This window comes from Neomonachus schauinslandi, chromosome 15 (assembly GCF_002201575.2).
Source record: "Neomonachus schauinslandi chromosome 15, ASM220157v2, whole genome shotgun sequence".
Classification (NCBI taxonomy): Eukaryota; Metazoa; Chordata; class Mammalia; order Carnivora; family Phocidae; genus Neomonachus; species Neomonachus schauinslandi.
In genome coordinates, this window is record NC_058417.1 from 66,633 (window position 1) to 86,326 (window position 19,694).

At 51.1% G+C, this 19,694-nt stretch overlaps 1 protein-coding gene across 1 annotated transcript in view; it reads right to left on the reverse strand.

Moving 5' to 3' along the window:
* The window catches only part of ZZEF1 (zinc finger ZZ-type and EF-hand domain containing 1), a 104,204-nt gene that overhangs the window by 47,507 nt on the left and 37,003 nt on the right, over positions 1-19,694 (reverse strand). Inside the window, exons 12-26 of the mRNA XM_044921780.1 lie at positions 17,731-17,842; positions 16,459-16,674; positions 15,341-15,441; positions 14,653-14,822; positions 13,723-13,856; positions 11,009-11,076; positions 9,279-9,393; positions 6,662-6,821; positions 5,680-5,801; positions 5,456-5,578; positions 4,531-4,697; positions 4,369-4,450; positions 3,397-3,598; positions 2,333-2,481; positions 538-778 (exon numbers count right to left, since the gene is read on the reverse strand). Of these exons, the coding sequence (XP_044777715.1) occupies positions 538-778; positions 2,333-2,481; positions 3,397-3,598; positions 4,369-4,450; positions 4,531-4,697; positions 5,456-5,578; positions 5,680-5,801; positions 6,662-6,821; positions 9,279-9,393; positions 11,009-11,076; positions 13,723-13,856; positions 14,653-14,822; positions 15,341-15,441; positions 16,459-16,674; positions 17,731-17,842 (2,162 nt within the window). The remainder of the gene's footprint in view (positions 1-537; positions 779-2,332; positions 2,482-3,396; positions 3,599-4,368; positions 4,451-4,530; positions 4,698-5,455; positions 5,579-5,679; positions 5,802-6,661; positions 6,822-9,278; positions 9,394-11,008; positions 11,077-13,722; positions 13,857-14,652; positions 14,823-15,340; positions 15,442-16,458; positions 16,675-17,730; positions 17,843-19,694) is intronic.

Below are 19,694 nucleotides of genomic sequence, written 5' to 3' on the forward strand. Positions count from 1 at the left end.
GGGGGGGGGGGGGGGGGGGTGCGAGGAACAGAAATGGTGAGGAGCGGGCTACCAACCAGGAAGCCTACAAAAGCTTTCAGTCTAAAGATAAGAGTGATTACGTTTCCCTCCTTGGTTATCAGCACACTGAATTACCAAAACAACTCAGGGTTTAACCAGCATTTCTTAGAATGTTCAAGCTACCAACTCCCGAGTTTCCAGATAAGGGGACGAAGGCACAGAAAGCTTGTGTGAGTAACCTGAAGCTGCGCAACTTCTAGTTCTCGCCCAAGACTATAACCCAAGTGAGGGTCTCCTTCCCTTAAACTTCTTGGCAGTTTTCCACAAGGATTTTGGAGAAAGAAGTGACCTGCTGATCAGGAAACTCAAGGCTCCTTGCACACACGACAATCCACTAACTATAACTGGTCACGGATCTTCTGACTGGCAGAGTAGGACTTAACGAGATGAAGTCTACAGGCGTAGAGATATATTTCAAAATGTTAGAAACGTTCCCACTGGCCTTCGGATCAGAAGTATCCCTGTAATATAAGTTACCATATTTCTGCAGCTTCTCATACAAGCCTGGAGTGCGACACACCAGAGCGGCAAAGGTGGCGTTCACAGCTTGATCAATAGCAGAACCAGCAACTATATCTGTCTTTGGGGCCTGTTTTCTACATGCCTGTATGAATCCTTTGAAAAGTTCTGAAAATGGCCCACAGAAGTTCTGGGCAGGGTCTGACTGTGCAAACTCAAGAAGAAAGTGGTGGCAGGGGTCGTCGGGGATGTTCTTGACCTGGAACAAAACAACAAGAACACATCACGTTGAACCAAGTCATTCAGACAACCAAGTTCACCCGACACTGACTAGAACAAAGCATAAGGACAGAACACGAAGCTTCAATCTACTGCAGAAACCAGAGACACGGCTTTAAAAACAAGGAAAACATAAATAAAACACTACACGCGTGAACACGAGTGCCACCGCAGAGGGAAAGGTGAGCGAGTGCCAAATGCCGGGAAGGGGAGCCCATACTGAGAGCCGCTGGGAGAGCTCCTGGCAGGCTGGGTGATGAGGAGAAGCCTCCTGGGGGGTGCGGCTTCAGGCCGGACCCTGACAACTGAGCAGCTCTGGCCCCTGAGGAATAAAACCATTAGCAGAAGTGAAGTCCCAGCTGGGGAGCGGAGGGGTAAGGTGAAAGGAGACTGGACAGAGCCTCAACTGTCACACTGAGGGGCTTAGGCTCCACCCTGTGGGCAACAGGAGCCATTAATGGTGCTTGGCCACAGAAAATAACAAGATTAATTCAGCAGTTAAAAAACCCTGGTAGGTCCCAATGTCCCAGTACAAGCGCAGGATGAGGGCCTGGAGAAAGATGTAGACGGAGGAGCTGGGAGGAGCTGAACACCCCCAGGAGAATCCACAGGGCTGGCGGCGGACTGGGCGGGAGACGTGAGAACAAGCCGGGGCGCCGTGGCTCGGCGCCGAGGAAAACAAGAACGGCAGTGACAGCAGGGAGCAGCCAGAGGAGGGACATGACCACCTCTGAGTGAAAAGGAGTCGGGACACCGACATGGAACTACCCAACGAGAGGACAGGGACACGGGAGTGGAGCCCGGAGAAGCACCAGGGCTACGGGGCTGATGTTTCGGGAGGTTCTGCACAGATGTGACAGCAGAAGAGAGAAGACAGGATAGAGTCTTGGTGGGCTGCGGGGAAGGGGAGAGGGCCGAGTTAAGCCTCCTCTCTAGGGAAGGAAGAACTGGAGAGGCCCACCGAGGAGGCAGGGCCGCAGTGGAGGTCAAGAGAAGACAGTGGGCTGTCACGGAGCCAAAGGAACAGAGGCTCTGAAGGAGCCAAATTTAACAGAGGTCAAGGGGGGAGGCTGAGGAAGAGCCCCAGGATTCTCAGCTACCCACGGAGTGACGTGGGCGAGGGAGGGAGGAAGAGCGGTAGAGCAGAGACGGAGGCAAAGGGGACGGCAAAGAGACAGCAAACAACTTGTCCAGCTCATGAGACACCGTAAGCCGAGGGAACACGCCGCTGTTCCACGGAGAACACAAAGTGCGCACAAATCGTTTACTCTGACAGCTGACTCAGCGGCTGCTAGAAACACACTCAACTGGCTTATTCAGCAACTGGGCCAGATTTCCTGAGCACCAACAACATGTCTCGCCGGCCCCTGGGGCGCTCGGTGTGGACACCACGTGAACAAGGGATGGCACCTGCCTTCAGGGCGCTAAGAGCTGAGTGGGGGTGAGGACGCAAACACAAGGGCTCATAGTGGAAGCAGCAGCCATCAGCAAACGGACTCCATGCCAGGTGGAAAGACGCCGCAAGCGTAAATACCTCCTTACTATCCTGCTGTGGGGGAGTGGGCCAGCTCGCTGCTAATCCCAACTCTGGACTCAGCTGATGCCTGAAGACAGGTTTCCACAGCGGGGAGTTCAGGACCGACGCCATTTTTGCGGGAGGCACTGCCATGTCACTTCCAAACTCTGGAAAGAGAAGAAGGCTTGTGAGAGCCCTGTGTCTTCCCCGTGACACTGAAGAGTCTGTGGGCAATCTGAGGACGTGCAGGGGACCCACCCCCATTTCCCAGCACACTAGCACACACCCTGGATGCACCCCCGCCACAAGGGTGCCCTAAGGCGCTGCCCTTCCGTGGGACAGCCTCGGTCACGGGCACTTCTGCAATTCCTGTCAGTGCAGGAGATGAAGCGAGCTGAGGACCACCGCCAGGGAACAACCGGAGACCGGGCACAAGTGTTTAGTGGGGGAAATGTTCGCAATTTGTAAACTTAAGTTTGTAAAAAAAAAAAAAAAAAAAACAAGAAGAATTAAATACCCACCCACGTGTGTTTATGAACGGACATAAAAAAAAGACTAGATGGGAATACATTAAAATATTAGTAAGAGTTCATTCTGGGTGTTAGCACTAGGAATGGCTTTTCTCCTCGATCTTTCTCCATTACGCAACTTCCATGATATTTTCCTTTTACATTCAGAAAAACTCAAGAAATGAAATAGAAACAAAACACAGTAGGAAGTTTTATTCTATAATTCTTGTTTCTTGGGTGCATTTAATAACTAAGTTGAAGAAATCACTTTAAGACAAAATCCACTTTCCTGTATTTAACATAAATAGTCACGGGGTTAAAGGATACTGGTAAATTTATTCCATCTCTGCCTTCCAAATTTCACTAACAAAATGAAGATGACCAATGCCATCCTCCAGACAGGGCATCCTCAACACCCCCCTGGGATGTGTTCCAGAGTCCACGTTGAGACACTTTACGGCCACGGCACCGAGCGGTCTATGCTGCGGTCTGGTGTGGTCTGCAGGCCCGCGAGGGCACCCTGTCCATACCTCCGCCCTGCCCTTGTGTGGAGCCGACGTGCGTGAGACTCACGGTGCGCAGACTTGAGCGCCATGCACTGGGCAGCGAGGCGTCCCATCAGCCGGGAAACGAGAAGTTGTAAGTCCAGCGCCCAGGACACGGCCACGTCGGGCAGGCCATAGGCGGTGACGGTGAACCTGTAGCCCCACTCGTTGTTACTGCTGTCAGAGTGAAAGAGGAACTGCAGCCGAGGGCCGGCCTTAAAGGTCACTTTCTAGAGACAAGGACAGAAGCCATGAGGTCTTTCAGGAGCAAGAATGTTCTTCAAGACTCAGGAACTCTAAATCTAACATCGGTCTGCATTCTCACCATCCCACCTCACCACACCCACCCAGGGGACTGAAGGAGAAACAGACAAGGGAGCGGCTGAAATGCAAAATCCACGACCGCACCGTGTGAAGAAGCAACACTGGCAGTTTTCTAAACCTCGGATGCCCATCTGCCCACTCCCTGCTCATCCAGAAATGGTGCTCGTGCTCCCCACTGAGACCACCAGAGAGCACGCCAATGGCGGGAAGCAGCACTTCACCCCCCACCCCACCCCCCACCATGCCCCCGAGACCAGTGGGCAAGCCTCCAGCGGGCACTCCCGGCTTTCACCACATGCTCTGCGCCTTCCTGGACCCCAACGCCCCACTCACACCAGACAACGTGACAGAAACCAGGGGTGGGCGAACTGTGCTGTGAAGAACCAGACAGTAAGTCATTAGACCTCCTGGGCTGTCCGGTCTCTGCTCTGCGACCACTCAAGTCGGCCTCTGCAGCGCACCAGCAGCTAGAAACGACCCATCAACCGACGGGCAGGCTAGGTGCTGAAGTAACTTTATCTACAAAACAGGTGGCCGGCTGTCACTGCCAACTCCGACATGAGCCCTTCCTTTTACAGAAGTGCGAGGGAAATGCTTCCCTTCCAGACCCCCAAGGGCTGACAAAGGAGGGAGTTGGTGCAGAAGCGCGCATGTCACTTCTGGGAGCACCACTCACCTTGGGCCACTTCTCGGTGCCAACTTTGGTGTCATAGCGTGTTTTTCCACCTCTAGCGTCGGTAAATTCCAGATAATCATACCTGGGAAGGCATAATCTCCGTTACTCTCCTGCTCTCATTTTAACCCACTACTGCTTAGGAAAAGACCACGGGAGGCTTACCTTTTCTCAGTCTCACACCGCTCGTCAAATTCCACCTCAAAGTAGGTTGCCCCCGGGCTCACGAAGACAGACACCTCGTGGCAATTGTTTTCATAGTTGTGGGCAGACTCTTTTGTCCAGGTATGTAAGACCACGGGACATTCCTGCTGCCAAGTCTCTGCATCGAGCTGCACAAGCAAACGAGTCAAGAAAGCAAGCTGCGGGCACTCTGTGTCCGGCCACATCTGTGTTAGCGCCCCAGACGGACGGCCAGGACACCAGACGCAGATGATCACACGAGCTAAAGTAATCCTGGTGTTCCACCTGCATACACAGGTCAGCGTGCATCCAGCCCTCAGCAGAGGACACGTGGCACTAGCTCCTGTTGTCTGGCCCGACAGAGCTATTTCTTGCGATTCACTGCTCGCGTGAATTTCCAGTGGGAAAAACACTGAATTTGGGACCTTGGCAAATCTAAGCCCACCCTCCCTTCTCTCTCCATTTTCAGTCTTTGCTTTTTCACCTTTAAAATAGGCTTTATAATATATGCCCTTTCTGTTCCCACAGAGTTGTTTTGAGACTCAAAGAAGGTAGTGAAAATCGCTGTGTCCTATGAGGTTAAATAGGGAGAAAATTCTGTTAAATACCAAACCTTCTAATCTGCCTTTCAACATGCAGTCTCCCTTCTAGACTTCAATCTCGTTCTTCGCTTACGTGGTTTTATACAACTTCACGTGCTGTGAAAGGAGACTGACCTACATACGACTTCCTTTCCAATGCTGACCACACCAGGTCAAGGTGGGCTGCCATTCATCCTCGCTGGCAAGCCACTGCTAAAACATGGGGGGTGGTCTTCGGGGGGCAACCTCAACGGTAGGGGTCACTCAGCACTGTCATCGCTCCCAAGAGGGGATGCGGCGCGGGCTCCGATGTCCACTCCGGTTACCTTACTCGGCGCTCCTTCCGCGTCCGCACAGAGCTGCCTCAACAGTTCTGTTAGCGTACTGAACTCTCTCAGGAGCGCGCAGTGAGAAATGTCTAAAGTGCAGAAGTCCAGCAGAAAGATGACCTGAAGGAAGATTAACGAAGCACTTAGCATCCACCTCAGACTCTGCCTGGGGTTGCGGGTCACCACCCTCCCCCTCTGCAAAGGCCATCACTGTGTCTTACCAGTTGACGAGCTGCCATCGAAAACACTGAATTACATAATTTTTCTACAATGGTTTTTCCATTATACTGTGACAAGAGGGATTCCAAAATCGTTCTCATGCTCGCCAGAAACTGTCCCACATCTACCAAAACATAAAGGCGGTAATTAGTACTGTGTGCGGTAGACACGTCACTTGCTTGGTCGTCACGAAGGACAAAGCTGGCGAGGGTCACAGGTACGATGGCAAGAATCCCACATCGGAAAGACCACTAGGGGTCATGTGTATGTTTTCCTCAGGGAGGAAAAGCAGTGCAAATCTCAGGGAAGGATCGCTTTTAAAGGGAGTGATTTTTTTCTGTCTTCGCTACTTTGGGATGAGGTGGCATCATCGATCGGCTGAGCAGCCCAGGGGCCAGGGGCCAGGCTGAAGTCTCCCTCTGCTCACAACGGGCCCGTCTTCAGTGGGCCACCCCGCGGTCCGAGCCGCAGGCGCCAGCACTCGACCCCATCAGCAGTCCTGTCACACTGCTGGGACTCAATCTTCCATGTGCGCATCTCTCAGAACCCGTGGAAGGTCACGTCATTTTCTGCGGGTTTATGGGGCACGAACAGGAGGATTTTGGGGGTCTGCAGAGACCACAGCAGTGGTCACATATGTCTTAGACTTTAAAAGGTCAAGACTTTCTTGTCTGGGTAACTCAGTTAAAGCCCGGATGACCGGCTCTGCTGAAGACTGTGGCGTCACCTCAGAGTGCTGCATGACGTAGGACTCCACGGTGAAAACTCCGAGGCATACCACCACATTCAGAACACTTGGGGCAAAAAGACGTGCTATAGAACCCTATTTTAAGAAGAAAAAAATCACCCAGAGACAGACCTAACTTGTAACTTAGAAGAGAAAACCCTCTGTGGAACTCCACACACGAGGCACTAAAGAAGACCGTCAAAGCCCAAACAGCTCTCTGTTCTGGCGGGTTTGGGACTTCGGGGGCTGAAACTCACACTGGTCAATCAGGTCGGCGGCACCACCTCTGACTGCGGAGTCCGTGCTCTTCAGCTGCAGGTAGCACCAGGAGAGCAGGCTGCCCTGGACGGCCCAGAACAGGGAGAACAGCACAGAGCCAGTCTCCCCGTGGGCCCCCGTGAGCACCAGCAGTCCACACTACAAGAAGCAGACGGAGAAAACGTTCACGGCAAGGGCAGAACACAGAACACAGGCATGGGCATTCTCGGACAGCAACCGTCACCGGCTAAGAAAGAGCTTTCCGTGTTTCAAACGTGACCGAGGGAAACGGCAGGTGAAAGCTCCTCTCTCACCCTCCAGCTTTCCAGAGGCTTCCCAGATGGCTTTTACTGCAAGCATCCTCCCCTTCTGCCCCTTAGGGGTCTTATTGCACCAGCAACCCCCACTCTCTTACACCTGCAAACCTCCTTCCTCTCTGGCCCCTTCCCCTGAGCCTTCAACCACACCTATCCCCACCTGAAAAGTCATTTTCCGCCTTTCTGTGGCTCCCCAGCCATCAGCTTTGTTCTCACCTGACCTCTAGGGGTAAATTCTTACACAAAAGAACCACAAGATACGTTCCTACCATGATTTCCATGTAATTGCCCCCACCTGGAAACAACCCAATTGCCCCTCCAAAGTAAAACGGATACACGGTGGCAGGTTCACAGGGGAATACCGCGCACCACCAACAACAAACCGACTGCGGCACGCACGTCCGCATGGACGAGCCTTGAAAACGCCACGGACTGGAAGACTGTGCACCACGCGACCAGGCCAAACAAGCCTGCTGCGCAGGAAAAGCCAGAGAGAAAAGACCGACGTACACCTCACAAGGGCAGCTGCCTCCGGGGAGGAAGGCACGTGGTGTGGTGGGCAGGGGACTTCAAGAGCACGCGGACTGCTCTGTGCCTGCACTCTCTGGAACGTGAGCTCCGCTGGACAAAGCTGCCTGCAGCCGCTCTGTGCCGCCGTCCCGCCTCTCCTGCCTCACCACTCACCGACACGGGTCCCCAAAGGCACCGGCTACCACCTGAGAACAAAGCCTCACCACTTAACCGTAACGTCAGTGGCTCTCCCGAGCACTGAACGTCTTGAAACTCTCTCCTCCCTGGGCTTCCGCCTCCAGGGATTCCTTGCTGCCACTCCTGTCTTTCTGGCGAGACGTCCCGCAGATGCCCACGGGTGAGGAGGGGGCACCGCAGTCGCGGCTTCAACTCTCAGCTGTTCGTCACTGGCTGCAAAATTTCCAGCACCGACTCAGCTCCTGAGTATCCTGGAGCTCCTGCCACCTCAAGCCCTACCAGAGCCATAAAGTCAGCGTGCCCACAGCCGTTCTCCTCGTCAAATACTGCCTCTCCCCATCTTGTCCCTGGCCTTTTGCACATGTGTGAGCGCGGACGGTGGCAGAAATAAAGACAGATGGGAGTGAGGCATGGCTAACAGTGCTCAGAGCAAATACTGATGAGCAGTAGACTGGAGCAGGAGTTTCCAGGAAGACAGAGATGGGCCAGACAGTCTGGGAAGGAGACAGAAAGCAGAAGGTAGCCAGAGAGAACATGAATGTGACGGCAGCGATAGAGGACACAGGCTTCCAGTGGGACAGAGACGACCCTGGACTGAAAGTCATACTAGGTCTGCACAGTGGCCAGCCCACGGGGTGACCCTGGCAAACGAGAACCTGGCACTCTCGAAGCTGTCTCCCTAAGAGCAATGCAGCCAGGAATGCATGAAATCGTGGCTCTAGCAGCAACCTGAAAACGGTAAAGCACTGACAGGAAAAAAAAAAGGAAAAGACTCAGACACTCGAGTTCAGACACAGAAGAAGTTATCGTCAAGCCACCCCGTCACTCCACGCCTCAAGCGTGTGGTCTGGCCTGGCCCACTGTCACCCCCCCACCCCCCGAACCCGGTCCATGTTCTGTCCAGAGAGCAGTCCTTGGTGCCCTAGTCACGGGGTTCTGTCACGTCAGAGTCCCAGGGGTGTGCGGTGGAACACAGACTCAAAATCCTGTCCGAGAGGTTCTAAACCAGGAGCCTGGGGTGGGACCCAGAAACCCAAATTTCTGTCCAAATACACCAGGTGATTCTGATCCACCTGACACATGGACTACATCTTGAGAAACAGAATCCTTCATGTTAAAAAAATAAAGTAAAAATTTGAAAATATTAGCACAGACAAAAAACACTATCTTTTCAGACTCGATTAGCCTGTGGGTTTACTAAGTAATCTTAAATTTTAAAAAAGCTAAAGCAGTTTTCCACAGAACTCACAGCACAGACACAGGCCTAAGTGCTGGGCTCGCCAACCTGCACCCCAGGGGACGTGGCAAAGACCCCTGCCTCCTCCCCAGAGGAATGAACGTGTCCACACGTTTATGGCTTGCTGACTAGCAGGGGACTGGCCCCAGGAGCGGGTGATCAGGAGCCACGGCAGACCGTTGAGAGTTGCTGCCCACCTGGAAGGGCCACAGGGACAAAGCTACATCACACTGTGGCTAACAGGGGGGGCGCCCGCGATCGCTGGATCAGGAGGCGAAGGGAGCGAGGCTAACGGGGGCGGTGCCCGCGATCGCTGGCTCACGGGGTGAAGGGAGCGCAGCGGCCGCCAGTTACCTCTCGAGCAGCGACGGACAGGAGGGTGCTCATGACCGCCAGCACTTCGCTGCTGTTCAGGTCGGCCAGGTCACCTTTCTCAGGCAAGAGCAGAAGGCCACCCGGATCCTTATCACTGAAAGGACACAAATCTGTCACGACTCCTTGTTTCAGGCAGGGCATGCTCATGCTTTTGTCTTAAAAGTTTCCAAAAAAGAACCCAGCAAGATTTCAGTGCCAGTTCTATGGGTTGTGGAGGAGCCTGGGTCAGGAAAAAGTCCAGGTCCCAGCTGAGTCTGGGCCACTGTCTGTCCCCCACGTCCTTAGTAAGCTCAGGCATGTAAACCCTCAAGTCCTTAGAAGAGACTCTGAGAAGTCAATCTGATGACTACATCACCTTGACCGCCAAGAAGAAATACACCTAATCTCACGCTGGTTAATTTGACAATCCAGGTTGAACATTCAAACGCTCCCCACATGAGCTCTGAGGCTCTTTCATCACCCCTGATCCTCGAGTCCAGACCCATTTTAGAGACCTCCAAGTCTGCTCTCGCACTAGGTACAGCCTGACGTGCAGACAGGAGCTTGGGCTATTTGTTCCCTCCCTTCTTCGAGAGCCTACACCTCTGGTAACGCAGCCTACAGGCCCATTAGCTGCTTTGCCAGCCAAAGCATGTAAAAATCTCAAGTCATCCCCTCCCAGGACACTTCCTTTGCTGAACTACCATTCTGTGCTTCTGGGTTTTCAGACTTGAGTACAGGACACCAAGCTCCTCTGGCTTCAGTTTGGGTCTTCAAGTATCACTTAGAAGCTGAAGTGCTCCAAGAGCTCCTCAGCGGGTCCTATTCGAAACGGTCTCATGAGGACTGGGCCTTAGATTAAACTCCTGGCAAGATCAGTCCTCCACCACTGCTGTAGTCATTCCTGTGACTAGCGGCATCTCCCTCTAGAAAGCTGGCTGAGCAGAGGGGACGGCTAGCTCAAGAAAACTTTGCAAAGATGTGAAATATTAGGGGCGCCTGGGTGGTTCAGTTGGTTAAGCAACTGCCTTCGGCTCAGGTCATGGTCCTGGAGTCCCGGGATCGAGTCCCGCATCGGGCTCCCTGCTCGGCAGGGAGTCTGCTTCTCCCTCTGACCCTCCCCCCTCTCATGCTCTCTCTCTCTGTCTCATTCTCTCTCTCAAATAAATAAATAAAAATCTTTAAAAAAAAAATAAAAAAAGAGGTATTTCTCTCCCTCAGCACTGATACAAGGGAGCACAAGTACAAGTATGAGGCCGGTTCCAGTCTCTCGAGACCCGTCCATTTCTCAAGCCACTGGGCTCTAACATATTCTCCACACCCTTGTAATAAAGCCTTCATTCATTCATTCACTCACTCACTCACCCACTCCTCTCTCACAGACTTTTGCTCAGACTAATACAGGAGCCTCTCTCCCTGGCAATGCAAAGTTGACTATGAGAAGCAGGATGCAGAACAGCGCAGGAGTCAAAAAAACGACAACTCCAGGGCGCCTGGGTGGCTCAGTCGGTTAAGCGACTGCCTTCGGCTCAGGTCAGGGTCCTGGAGTCCCGGGATCGAGTCCCGCATCGGGCTCCCTGCTCGGCGGGGAGCCTGCTTCTCCCTCTGACCCTCCCCCCTCTCATGTGCTCTCTCTCATTCTCACTCTCTCAAATAAATAAATAGATCTTTAAAAAAAAAAAAAAAAAAGATGTGAAATATTAGAGGGCCGAAAAGCACCATAAGCTTACCTAAAATACGTGCACAGTGAACGGAAAGTGAGCTGCAGGGACTGCTTGTGCTCCTGCTCGGTGACATTCTTCTAGAAAACAACGGAGTGCACAATCAGAACACCCGTTCCACGACATTCCGGAGCCCGGGGCAGCATGACATGCCACTGCCCACTGTTCCCAAGCGTGAGGAAAGCTGGGGTTGGCCCACGCTTCATGGCACCCAACTGAGCCTGGCTTGGTGCTCGGCGGGGGCAGGATCACCCGCCTAAACAAAAGACGGCAGGTTTACTTGGGTTCACTGCTAAAGTTCCCATGTCCAAGCTTTCCTGCAGGAAATCTTGATACGAATGTTTAGGAGGATGTGTACTTTTCATCACTGGGCACAACATCGCAAGAGGAAAGGGCAGGAACAGTGCCTTTCTTGTGAGTTTTCTCTTGGTTTTTAAATAGGACCTAAGCTTTCCCAACATAAGCCAGAGCAACCTGTAGTGACAGTTACAGGGATCACATCTCCTGACGAGGCTCCTGGGCTACTTTAGGGGCACTTTCCTAATTCAAGAAACGTACCAAACATTGGCTGTTAGGCAAGGCGCAGAAGAGGATTTCCAGAGTATTTGAGGCCCGGGGCCCCGCCCGGCACAGGAGGAGGGGAGACACAAGATATGCCGTTCAAGTCATCAGCATGAGCAGGGAAAATATAACCCTACCACCGCTGTCAGCAGGGACCGGCAAAGGGAAAGTGACGGGGCTGGTAATAGATAGCAATGCCATTCGAGAGCTCGTATGTCCTTTTCCATTCTTCCATATGGAACACGTGCTAGCAAAACAAATCACTGCTTAGCGGCCTGGTAAACGCTTCTGGTAAACAAGCAAGATGGGAGTCCCGCCCACAGTCCAGTGGATCAGGCCAGCGGATGCTTCCAAGGTCATGACTGTGTGTGAAAACTGATCCTTCAGGCTGACGTGCAAATTTTGCAGAGAGCTGAAAACAACCGAAGATCCTTCCCCCTCTCTGAAACCATCCGCAGTCACTTGGCCCCAGCACGAGTCTCCTCTACACGCATCTGCGGTTTTTTCTTGTGGCAGGTGTCCCCAGCTGGACTGTAGTCCTCTGGCACCAGAGACCACATTTTATGATTTGCTTCCCTCCTTTCTTTCTATGCATCCCACAGAGACTTTATTACCTTTGCTAATTAGCTGCCGCATTTAGAAATGCTTTTTTTAAATGCCGGATCTAGTTTTCATCAAACTCCTATCAGTAATTCTACTAATTGCTTGTCTACGGACAATAAAAAACAATCTATAACCATATCACCTATAAAGAATTATTTATTTTATCCTTTCCAATTATCATGTTTAAAATTTCTCTTCCTTGTCCTACTGCACTGGCCAGACCCTCTAACACGACCTCCCGGAGTAGCAGCGGCCAATAAGCATCCCTGTCTTCCTCCTCATTTTGAGAAGGTTGCTTCTAGGATCCACCATCCAGCATATTATTTGTTAAAAGTCTGGGGCACACCCCCTCCACCAGATTGAGGGAGTTCCTTTCTGCTTAGAGTTTGCTAATGGTTCTATAGTTTTAATCATCAAAATTTAATCCTACTTAAATGTTTTCTGTATTTACTGAAATAACTTTTTCCTCTGACTTCATTTACTAATTTTCTAATGTTAAACCAGCCTTGTATTCCTAGGGTAAATCCAACTCAGTCAGGACTTTGTATTTTACTAGACCGGTTTACTAATATTTTGCTAGGCTTTTCTTACAATGTTTACAAGTAAGACTGGCCTGTAATTTTTGCTTCCTTGTTACCCTTTATTTATGTTTCCCTGTGTTGTACCATCACTGGAACACTGGGAACTCTGAAGCTCCCTGACCTAGATGTTTTCGGTGTGGCTTACAGAGAGAAATTCTTTTTAAGATTTTAATAATTTGAGAAAGAGAAAGCACACGTCCATGCATGTGCGCATGGAGGGGGATGGGCCAGGAGAGGGACAAGCAGACTCCGTGCTGAGCACAGAGCCCGACCAGAGAGAGAAACTTTTGTTCTGTCTTACATTATCATTAATATCTTTCTCCATATATCACAGTCATTTTCACACAGAAATACTGCCTTCAGAATTAAAAATCTGGATCTCTGTACAGGATATTCCACTTGGTAACATAATGCTTATAAATACTGAAAGCATTTTTCACCCACCACTCCTAATGTCTGAGTGACAAGAAGGGGTCTGCGAAGGCTGCATTCCGTTACAGATATAATCTGAGATATTTATGAAATAATACCGGGGGAAGGGCAGGGAGACAGTGGATGAGGCAGATCACAGATGAAACAAGATTCGCCCGAGTTTACAACTGCCAAATCTACATGATGGGTACATATGGGGCAGGAGGTATTCTATTTACTCTAGTCTTGTATTTGCTTTATATTTCCCCATAATAAAAAGTGAAAATGTCAAAAAGAATGCTTGGTTGCAGGCAAATCATGAAGATGACGGGGAGACCATACTCCCCCTTTGTAAGACTAGGGGCTACGATCTGCCATCCCCTCCTTAAGGGCGGTGCTGGGTCCTCGGGCGTCTGTGTCTCACACCGAACTCTGCATACAGAGTGTTAAGTACACATCTGGAAAACTGAAACTGAGGAGATAGTCAGAGAAAACAGAGACTAATAAATGAATGTCATCCCACCAGACTTCAGGAATGAAGCCCGTCCTTCTGACGTGAATGATTACCATCATGGCGAAGAGATGGCTCCGCCGGGTCTGTCGGTCAGGAAAGAAGACAGCAGCCCCATTGAGAAGGGTATTCCTGACTTCTTGTTTTAAGGTTTCCATGGGCGCAGAGTCTCCATCCACCCTGTCCACCACTGATGAAAACGAACAATGGAATCAGCTTTAGCATTTCCCATCCACTCACTCACAACATATGTATCCGCTTTCACTAGCCCATAAACTCACTGCTCCCCGTCGTGTAGTGAAAGCCTCTACGGCCGAGGCAGTATAAGGAAACAACACTGAACCAACGTAAGCACTATATGTACCAGTTTTCATTTCATTACTTCCTTCTGAGCCGCAACTGGGCAAAGCCTTAAAAGTAACTTCACGTGTTCGTGTGTTTTATTCCCCGTGTATCATTACCTCTCTCCCCTCCCTCCCGTCCCAGTGTCTTCTCTACAGTAAGGACTGAAGAATGTGACAGTCACCACTCTCACTGTGACATATCTGTGCTCAGAAACCAGGAGGAAGAGGTGCTGACAAGAGAACAAATCCTGAAGTCAAAATAACAATTCAAAAGGAGATCCAAGGAAACACTCATTTTCCCACGCAGTGATCCCTCTCCTGAGCCTGCATGATCGTAGGATCCCTGTTCTTACAGCAAGAGGCCTGGCAGGCTACCAGCACAGGGTCATATTCAAGAAAAGCCCAGGGGTGCCTGGGTGCCTCAGTCGGTTAAGCGTCTGCCTTTGGCTCAGGTCATGATCCCGGGGTCCTGGGATCGAGTCCCGCGTCGGGCTCCCTGCTCAGCGGGAAGCCTGCTTCTCCCTCTCCCTCTGCCCCTCGCCCCCCTTCTGCTCTCCTGCTCTCTCTCTGCGTAAAATAGACAAATCCTTTTTACAAAAATAGAGAATAAAATACAAAAATAAAGACAAGCCCAATGCCTACCGTCGCATAAGTGTGTGTGGAGCTCCTTGGCGGCCCCTGCCCCTCCCGGGCTCTGCCGGGGAGCCTTTGCCCCCCCTGAAGCGGCCGGCCCGTCTCTCTGCAGCACTGAGAAGCAGCTCTGCAGGAGCCGCAGAAGCAGGGTTTGGGCGCAGAGGCACTCCTCCCTCGGGCTACGGAAAGACAACGAGTATCAGAGAGCACGACGGCAGGCTGCTTTGACCCTCCAAAGCCAACAGCTGTCTAAAAAGGACTCTCGTCTACACAGCAGGCTCGGTGTGTAGGAGGCCAAGGAGAGGAAGAGAGGCAGAATGAAAAGAACATCGTACTGGGCAGAGTCTGAAAACACAGACCCTGCCTGAGTCTGCCCACAGTGGGGCAAGGACACACGTTTCCGATCCTGTTTCTTCATCTATAAAACGAGGGCATTACCACAGTGCTTGACCTGCTTTCCCCACCAGGTTGTGATGAGAATCAGACGACAAAATGTTTGCAGCAACATTGCCCGGAGTACGTTACGGAAACGTGAGATGTTATCTTCAATAATAACCAGTTCTCTCAAACGAGAACAACATAAACTAGTGAGAAGTCAAAACATCTTACAAGAAAAAAAAGGTCTATTTGGAATGTAAAACTTAGTGTTTTCAGTTTTGTTTATATGATTATCACCTTATAACAAATTCTGACCTACTTTTGCTTTAATTTACTGTAAAAATTCCAGAAGATCTGCAAATCAAGACCGGCGAAGTCCAGAAAAGATTTATATCTCAAGCCACTTTCCTTCTGCTGCACCTAAAAAATCATAAAAACCAGAAAAAAATAAAGTGGAAAATGCATTTAAAGAAATATTGTGATGGCTCATTTACTCCTCAGTGTGAAAGGGTGTAGGATTCCCATATGGCCGATGCTGACTCTCACCAACTCAGAAGTGCATGAACCACTATTCCTGGTGTGAAACTTTCTACAGGATGTGCGTGCGTATGTGGATGTGAGAAAACGTGTGTGTAAACGCACACACACACATCCCCCCACGAGGACTCCCCGACTCCATACACACCACACCCGGGACACCAGCAAGACGACAGGGCCACGTGCTCTGACCCTCACCTGCCTGAATCCTGCCCCAGCGCCCCCGCGGCTCCGAAGCATCCCACCCACCCCCGTTTATGTTTTCTGCTGTGACAGGAGAGCTTGAATAACACAGACCAAACAAACCAGAGTTAAATTGAGTCACAGCCTCTAAACTCGCCCTGATGCAGAACTGCTGCCTTCCCCATGTGGGAGGGCGAGACGCCCCACCGATCCCTGAGCTGAGCCATGTTCTCTATGGTGATGTGGCGAGAATCTTCCCCGGAGCCAGCAGTCACCGTGTTTTTATTGGTGACTGTACAAGTCAGTGTCAGGAACACAAATGATTTTAAATCCTGACATTTTGGTACCTTTGGGGAGGAAACAGAATTCATCCGTACCTCAGAAATAATTCTCCCCGGACTTAAGGGAGACAGAAATCCCATAAACTTGCTTGGTCTCCCTAGACTACCAACGGCAACCACAGCGGGGGTCTTCATGGTCTGTCTATAGGTCTATTCCGGGGAGCCTCACTCTGACAGCCACACGCCAAACGGTCCCCCAGTGACTGACACCACGGATGCCCAGCACCTCCCCGCCCTGCTCCGTGCCCCCATCATCATAGCAGCGTGAAGCCAGACACACACGTCCCTACCGCACGGCTCGATAGGGCCCGCTTTCACCGGCGGCTGTTCACTTCCCTCAACACCACCATTAATTGTCCCCAAAGGAACGAGGTACCAGGTCATGGGCGAGCTGCTGAATGAACTGAAGTGTCCTGAGGAGCAGGGTGGCCCCACAGACGCTCTCCTCCCCGTCCTTCCTGCAGTGGGCACAGACGACGTGCTGTTCCGCTTCGGCTCGCACAGGCCGGAGGTACCCGCTGATGCTAAGGCCTTGCACGCCCAAGCGCTCTGCCGACTCCTGACGGGTGCAGAGGAACTTCACCATCAAGTACTAGAAAGGACAGAGAGATTTGAGGAGAAGGACTCAGAAGCCGGACTATGAATGGAAGGGAGATAAAGGCGTTTCTGGGAAGGTCCCCCTATGACTTTAATGACTTACTAGGTCTCACTCTGCCTGGCATGGGGCACAAAAAAGAAGTCCAACATCTCAACAAATGGGGAAAAAACACTCGTGCTGATTCAAGTCAGGTTCTGGGAAAGATCCCAATAAGAGAAATGGCATTACCCCATCTTCAGGGCAAACGCAGGGTAAGACAGGATGAAGCAGAGAAGTGTGTCTGCTCTGTGGCCCAGTCATTTTGAATCAGAAATCAGGTCTAGGGTGAAAACAGTCAACAACTGTCGCAAAGCTCCCAACTAGTCTATACCACCCACAGCCCAGGACACTGCGCTGTCTGCTCGAGGCCAAAGCCATTTGAAAGCCCAACTGCTATGCAAACTCTCTGCTTCTTACCGTGGAAGCTCCTCTGCCAAGAGCCACTCAGACCCCCCTACTCAGATGCATAAATACTTACTGAATATCTACTACCTCTAAGCCCAGAAGATAGTTCTTATTTCTCTTACTGCAGCTTCTTACTAAGAGGGACACTAAGTATGTGAAAGAAATGAAGTGGCCAGACATTCACGGTTTCCCTCACAGCCATGGACACACATCTCTCGTGCACTCGGGCCAGCGTGTTTCCACTCTCCCCGCTGCATGCACCCTTCCCCACACGTCCTAGCCTGGCTGCGGGTGATGATTCATCGACCTCCAACACTTGGCAGCACACCGCCTTTCCCGGGAAGCCTTCCCCAGTGACCTGCAGGCCGGGTGAGACGTGCTTCCCCTGGGCGGCCACAGCCCCCGTGTGTGCTGTACCGGGGCGTCTCCCACTGGACCACGGGCTCCATGAGGGTCACAGTCATGGCTGACTGGCCTCCAGGGCTGGCTCCGGGGCTGGCACGGGGCTGGCACGGGGCTGGCGCATACGATCCACTCCGTGAACACGGACAGGGTAAAAGGAGGGAGTGGGCAAATGTGGGAAGGCCACCACTCGCTAACGCTTACTTGGGCAACCCTGCAGTGCTGCAACTTCACATCTGCTTCATCCCATTCTTCTTCCAGCTCAAACCAGCCAACGGGGTCATCCTCTCCAAGGTCATCAGATGAGCAACCAACCCTGCAAACACAATGGTGATCACAAAGCCCCGTCCTCTTTCTAAACTTCTCAGGGGTCTCACGAGCAAGGCACCATCTGAGCGGGCGTTAACTCGGATGGATGGATGGCCGGCAGCGAACAGTCAGGGACCGGGTGTGGCACCACAGCCTCTAAGCACAGGAAGTAGTTGCTGGTGACTTCCTCCCGTTGCTCAGCCTCCTTATCTCTGACATGGGAACTAGTATCAGTTCCAAATACAATCTGGGAACTAAAGAGAAAGTTTGCTTCTCTAGGTAACTGGCATATTTGAAGAATGAGACATGAAAGCGAGGCATCTTAGATGACTCAGGAATAAGAAACAACGCAACAACCGTTGTGCGCTTCCAGAAAGATCCAAAGGAGAGGCAGGTTCAGTTTTCTTTCCCTAGGTCTGGCTACTCTACGTATGCCCAGCCTGAGGTTCGGTGCACTTATAACAGCTGAAGGTTAAGAGCAGGGAACTTTCAGATCCTGGAGCTCCAAAAAAGGAAAACTTCAGCCTCCGCATTTTCTCCTGCTCCTTAAAAGGTCCTTCCAGGAAAGCATCTCAGCCTCAAGGCTAAAGCAGCACAACCCCAGCCACTTCTTTTTAAAAACTAGACACTCCCGCTTCAGCAATTAAATAACCAAAGGAGAAAAAGGCAGTCTTTTCAAGTAACATTCCTAAAACTTTCCACTACTTAATCTGTGATACAGCTAGCAAGCTAGCAACATGTGAGTATTCTGCATGGATAAGCAAACGCGGGCCTCCGTGCAAGAAGATTAAGGATCCAGAGTAGGTTCTGTAACAGGAAAAAAAATGTTCTCTTCTTAACTTAAGACTTTATTAGCATCAATCTCTCATGACATAATAAATCCTAAAGTCAACAGGACGGGAGGTATTCGGTCTTAACCCAAAACCATGTCAATGAGTTTCATCAATACCGTGTTTGAGGATTTTTTAATTTGCCCTGCGGCAGCCGTCAAAAACTCTTTGAGAGGGAGAGACCGCTGGCCAGGTGTCAGGGCGCACAGAGAGGCAAGCTCACTCACTACACCACACAGCAGAGGGCAGAAAAGAGAGCTGAGCGTGCGTCCTCCTGAGTCTGCACAGCAGTCGCTCAGCTGGCTGGGAGCGTGCGGACTGACCATCATCTGGCCAGAAGGACAGGAGAGAGGGGAAAAAAAAAGGGAAGAAGATAGATGCATGTACAGTAACAATTTGATTTCCAAACTGGAGAGAGACGGTAACATGCAGGCCAACCACACCAGGATTTCAGAGTAGTTCAGGCTGGAAGCAGAAGCTAAAATCAGCAAGTAAGCAGCGAACAGACCTACACCTAGATCAAAAGAAAATCCTACATAAGATGTGAAAGATCTTATTTAACAGATTTAGGGAAAAAAATTTTACTTTAATACGTCCCAAGAATGGGACAGAGCTGCTTAAAAACAAGGGTAATCTCTAGTTACCATCAAAAAAAAAAAAAAGGATCTTTTAGGGGCGCCTGGGTGGCTCAGCTGGTTAAGCGTATCTGCCTTCGGCTCAGGTCACGATCCCAGGTTCCTGGGACTGGGTCCTGCACTGGGCTCCCTGCTCCGTGGGAAGCCTGCTTCTGCCTCTGCTCCCAGCTCCTGTCCTCTCTCACGATCTCTCTCTCTCTCAACTAAATAAATTCTTAAAAAAAGGGGGGGGCGTCCTTTAAGAAGGCATATATACGGTGGGGAGGGAAATTTTAGGAATGAAGGAGATGTGTTCCAGTTCATGTAGAGGGTTGGAATTACAGCTGTAGATTTCAACTGAACATGATCCACCCCTGAAGTGCAGTGAGTTCTCCATCGTGAGGAGTGTTCTGGA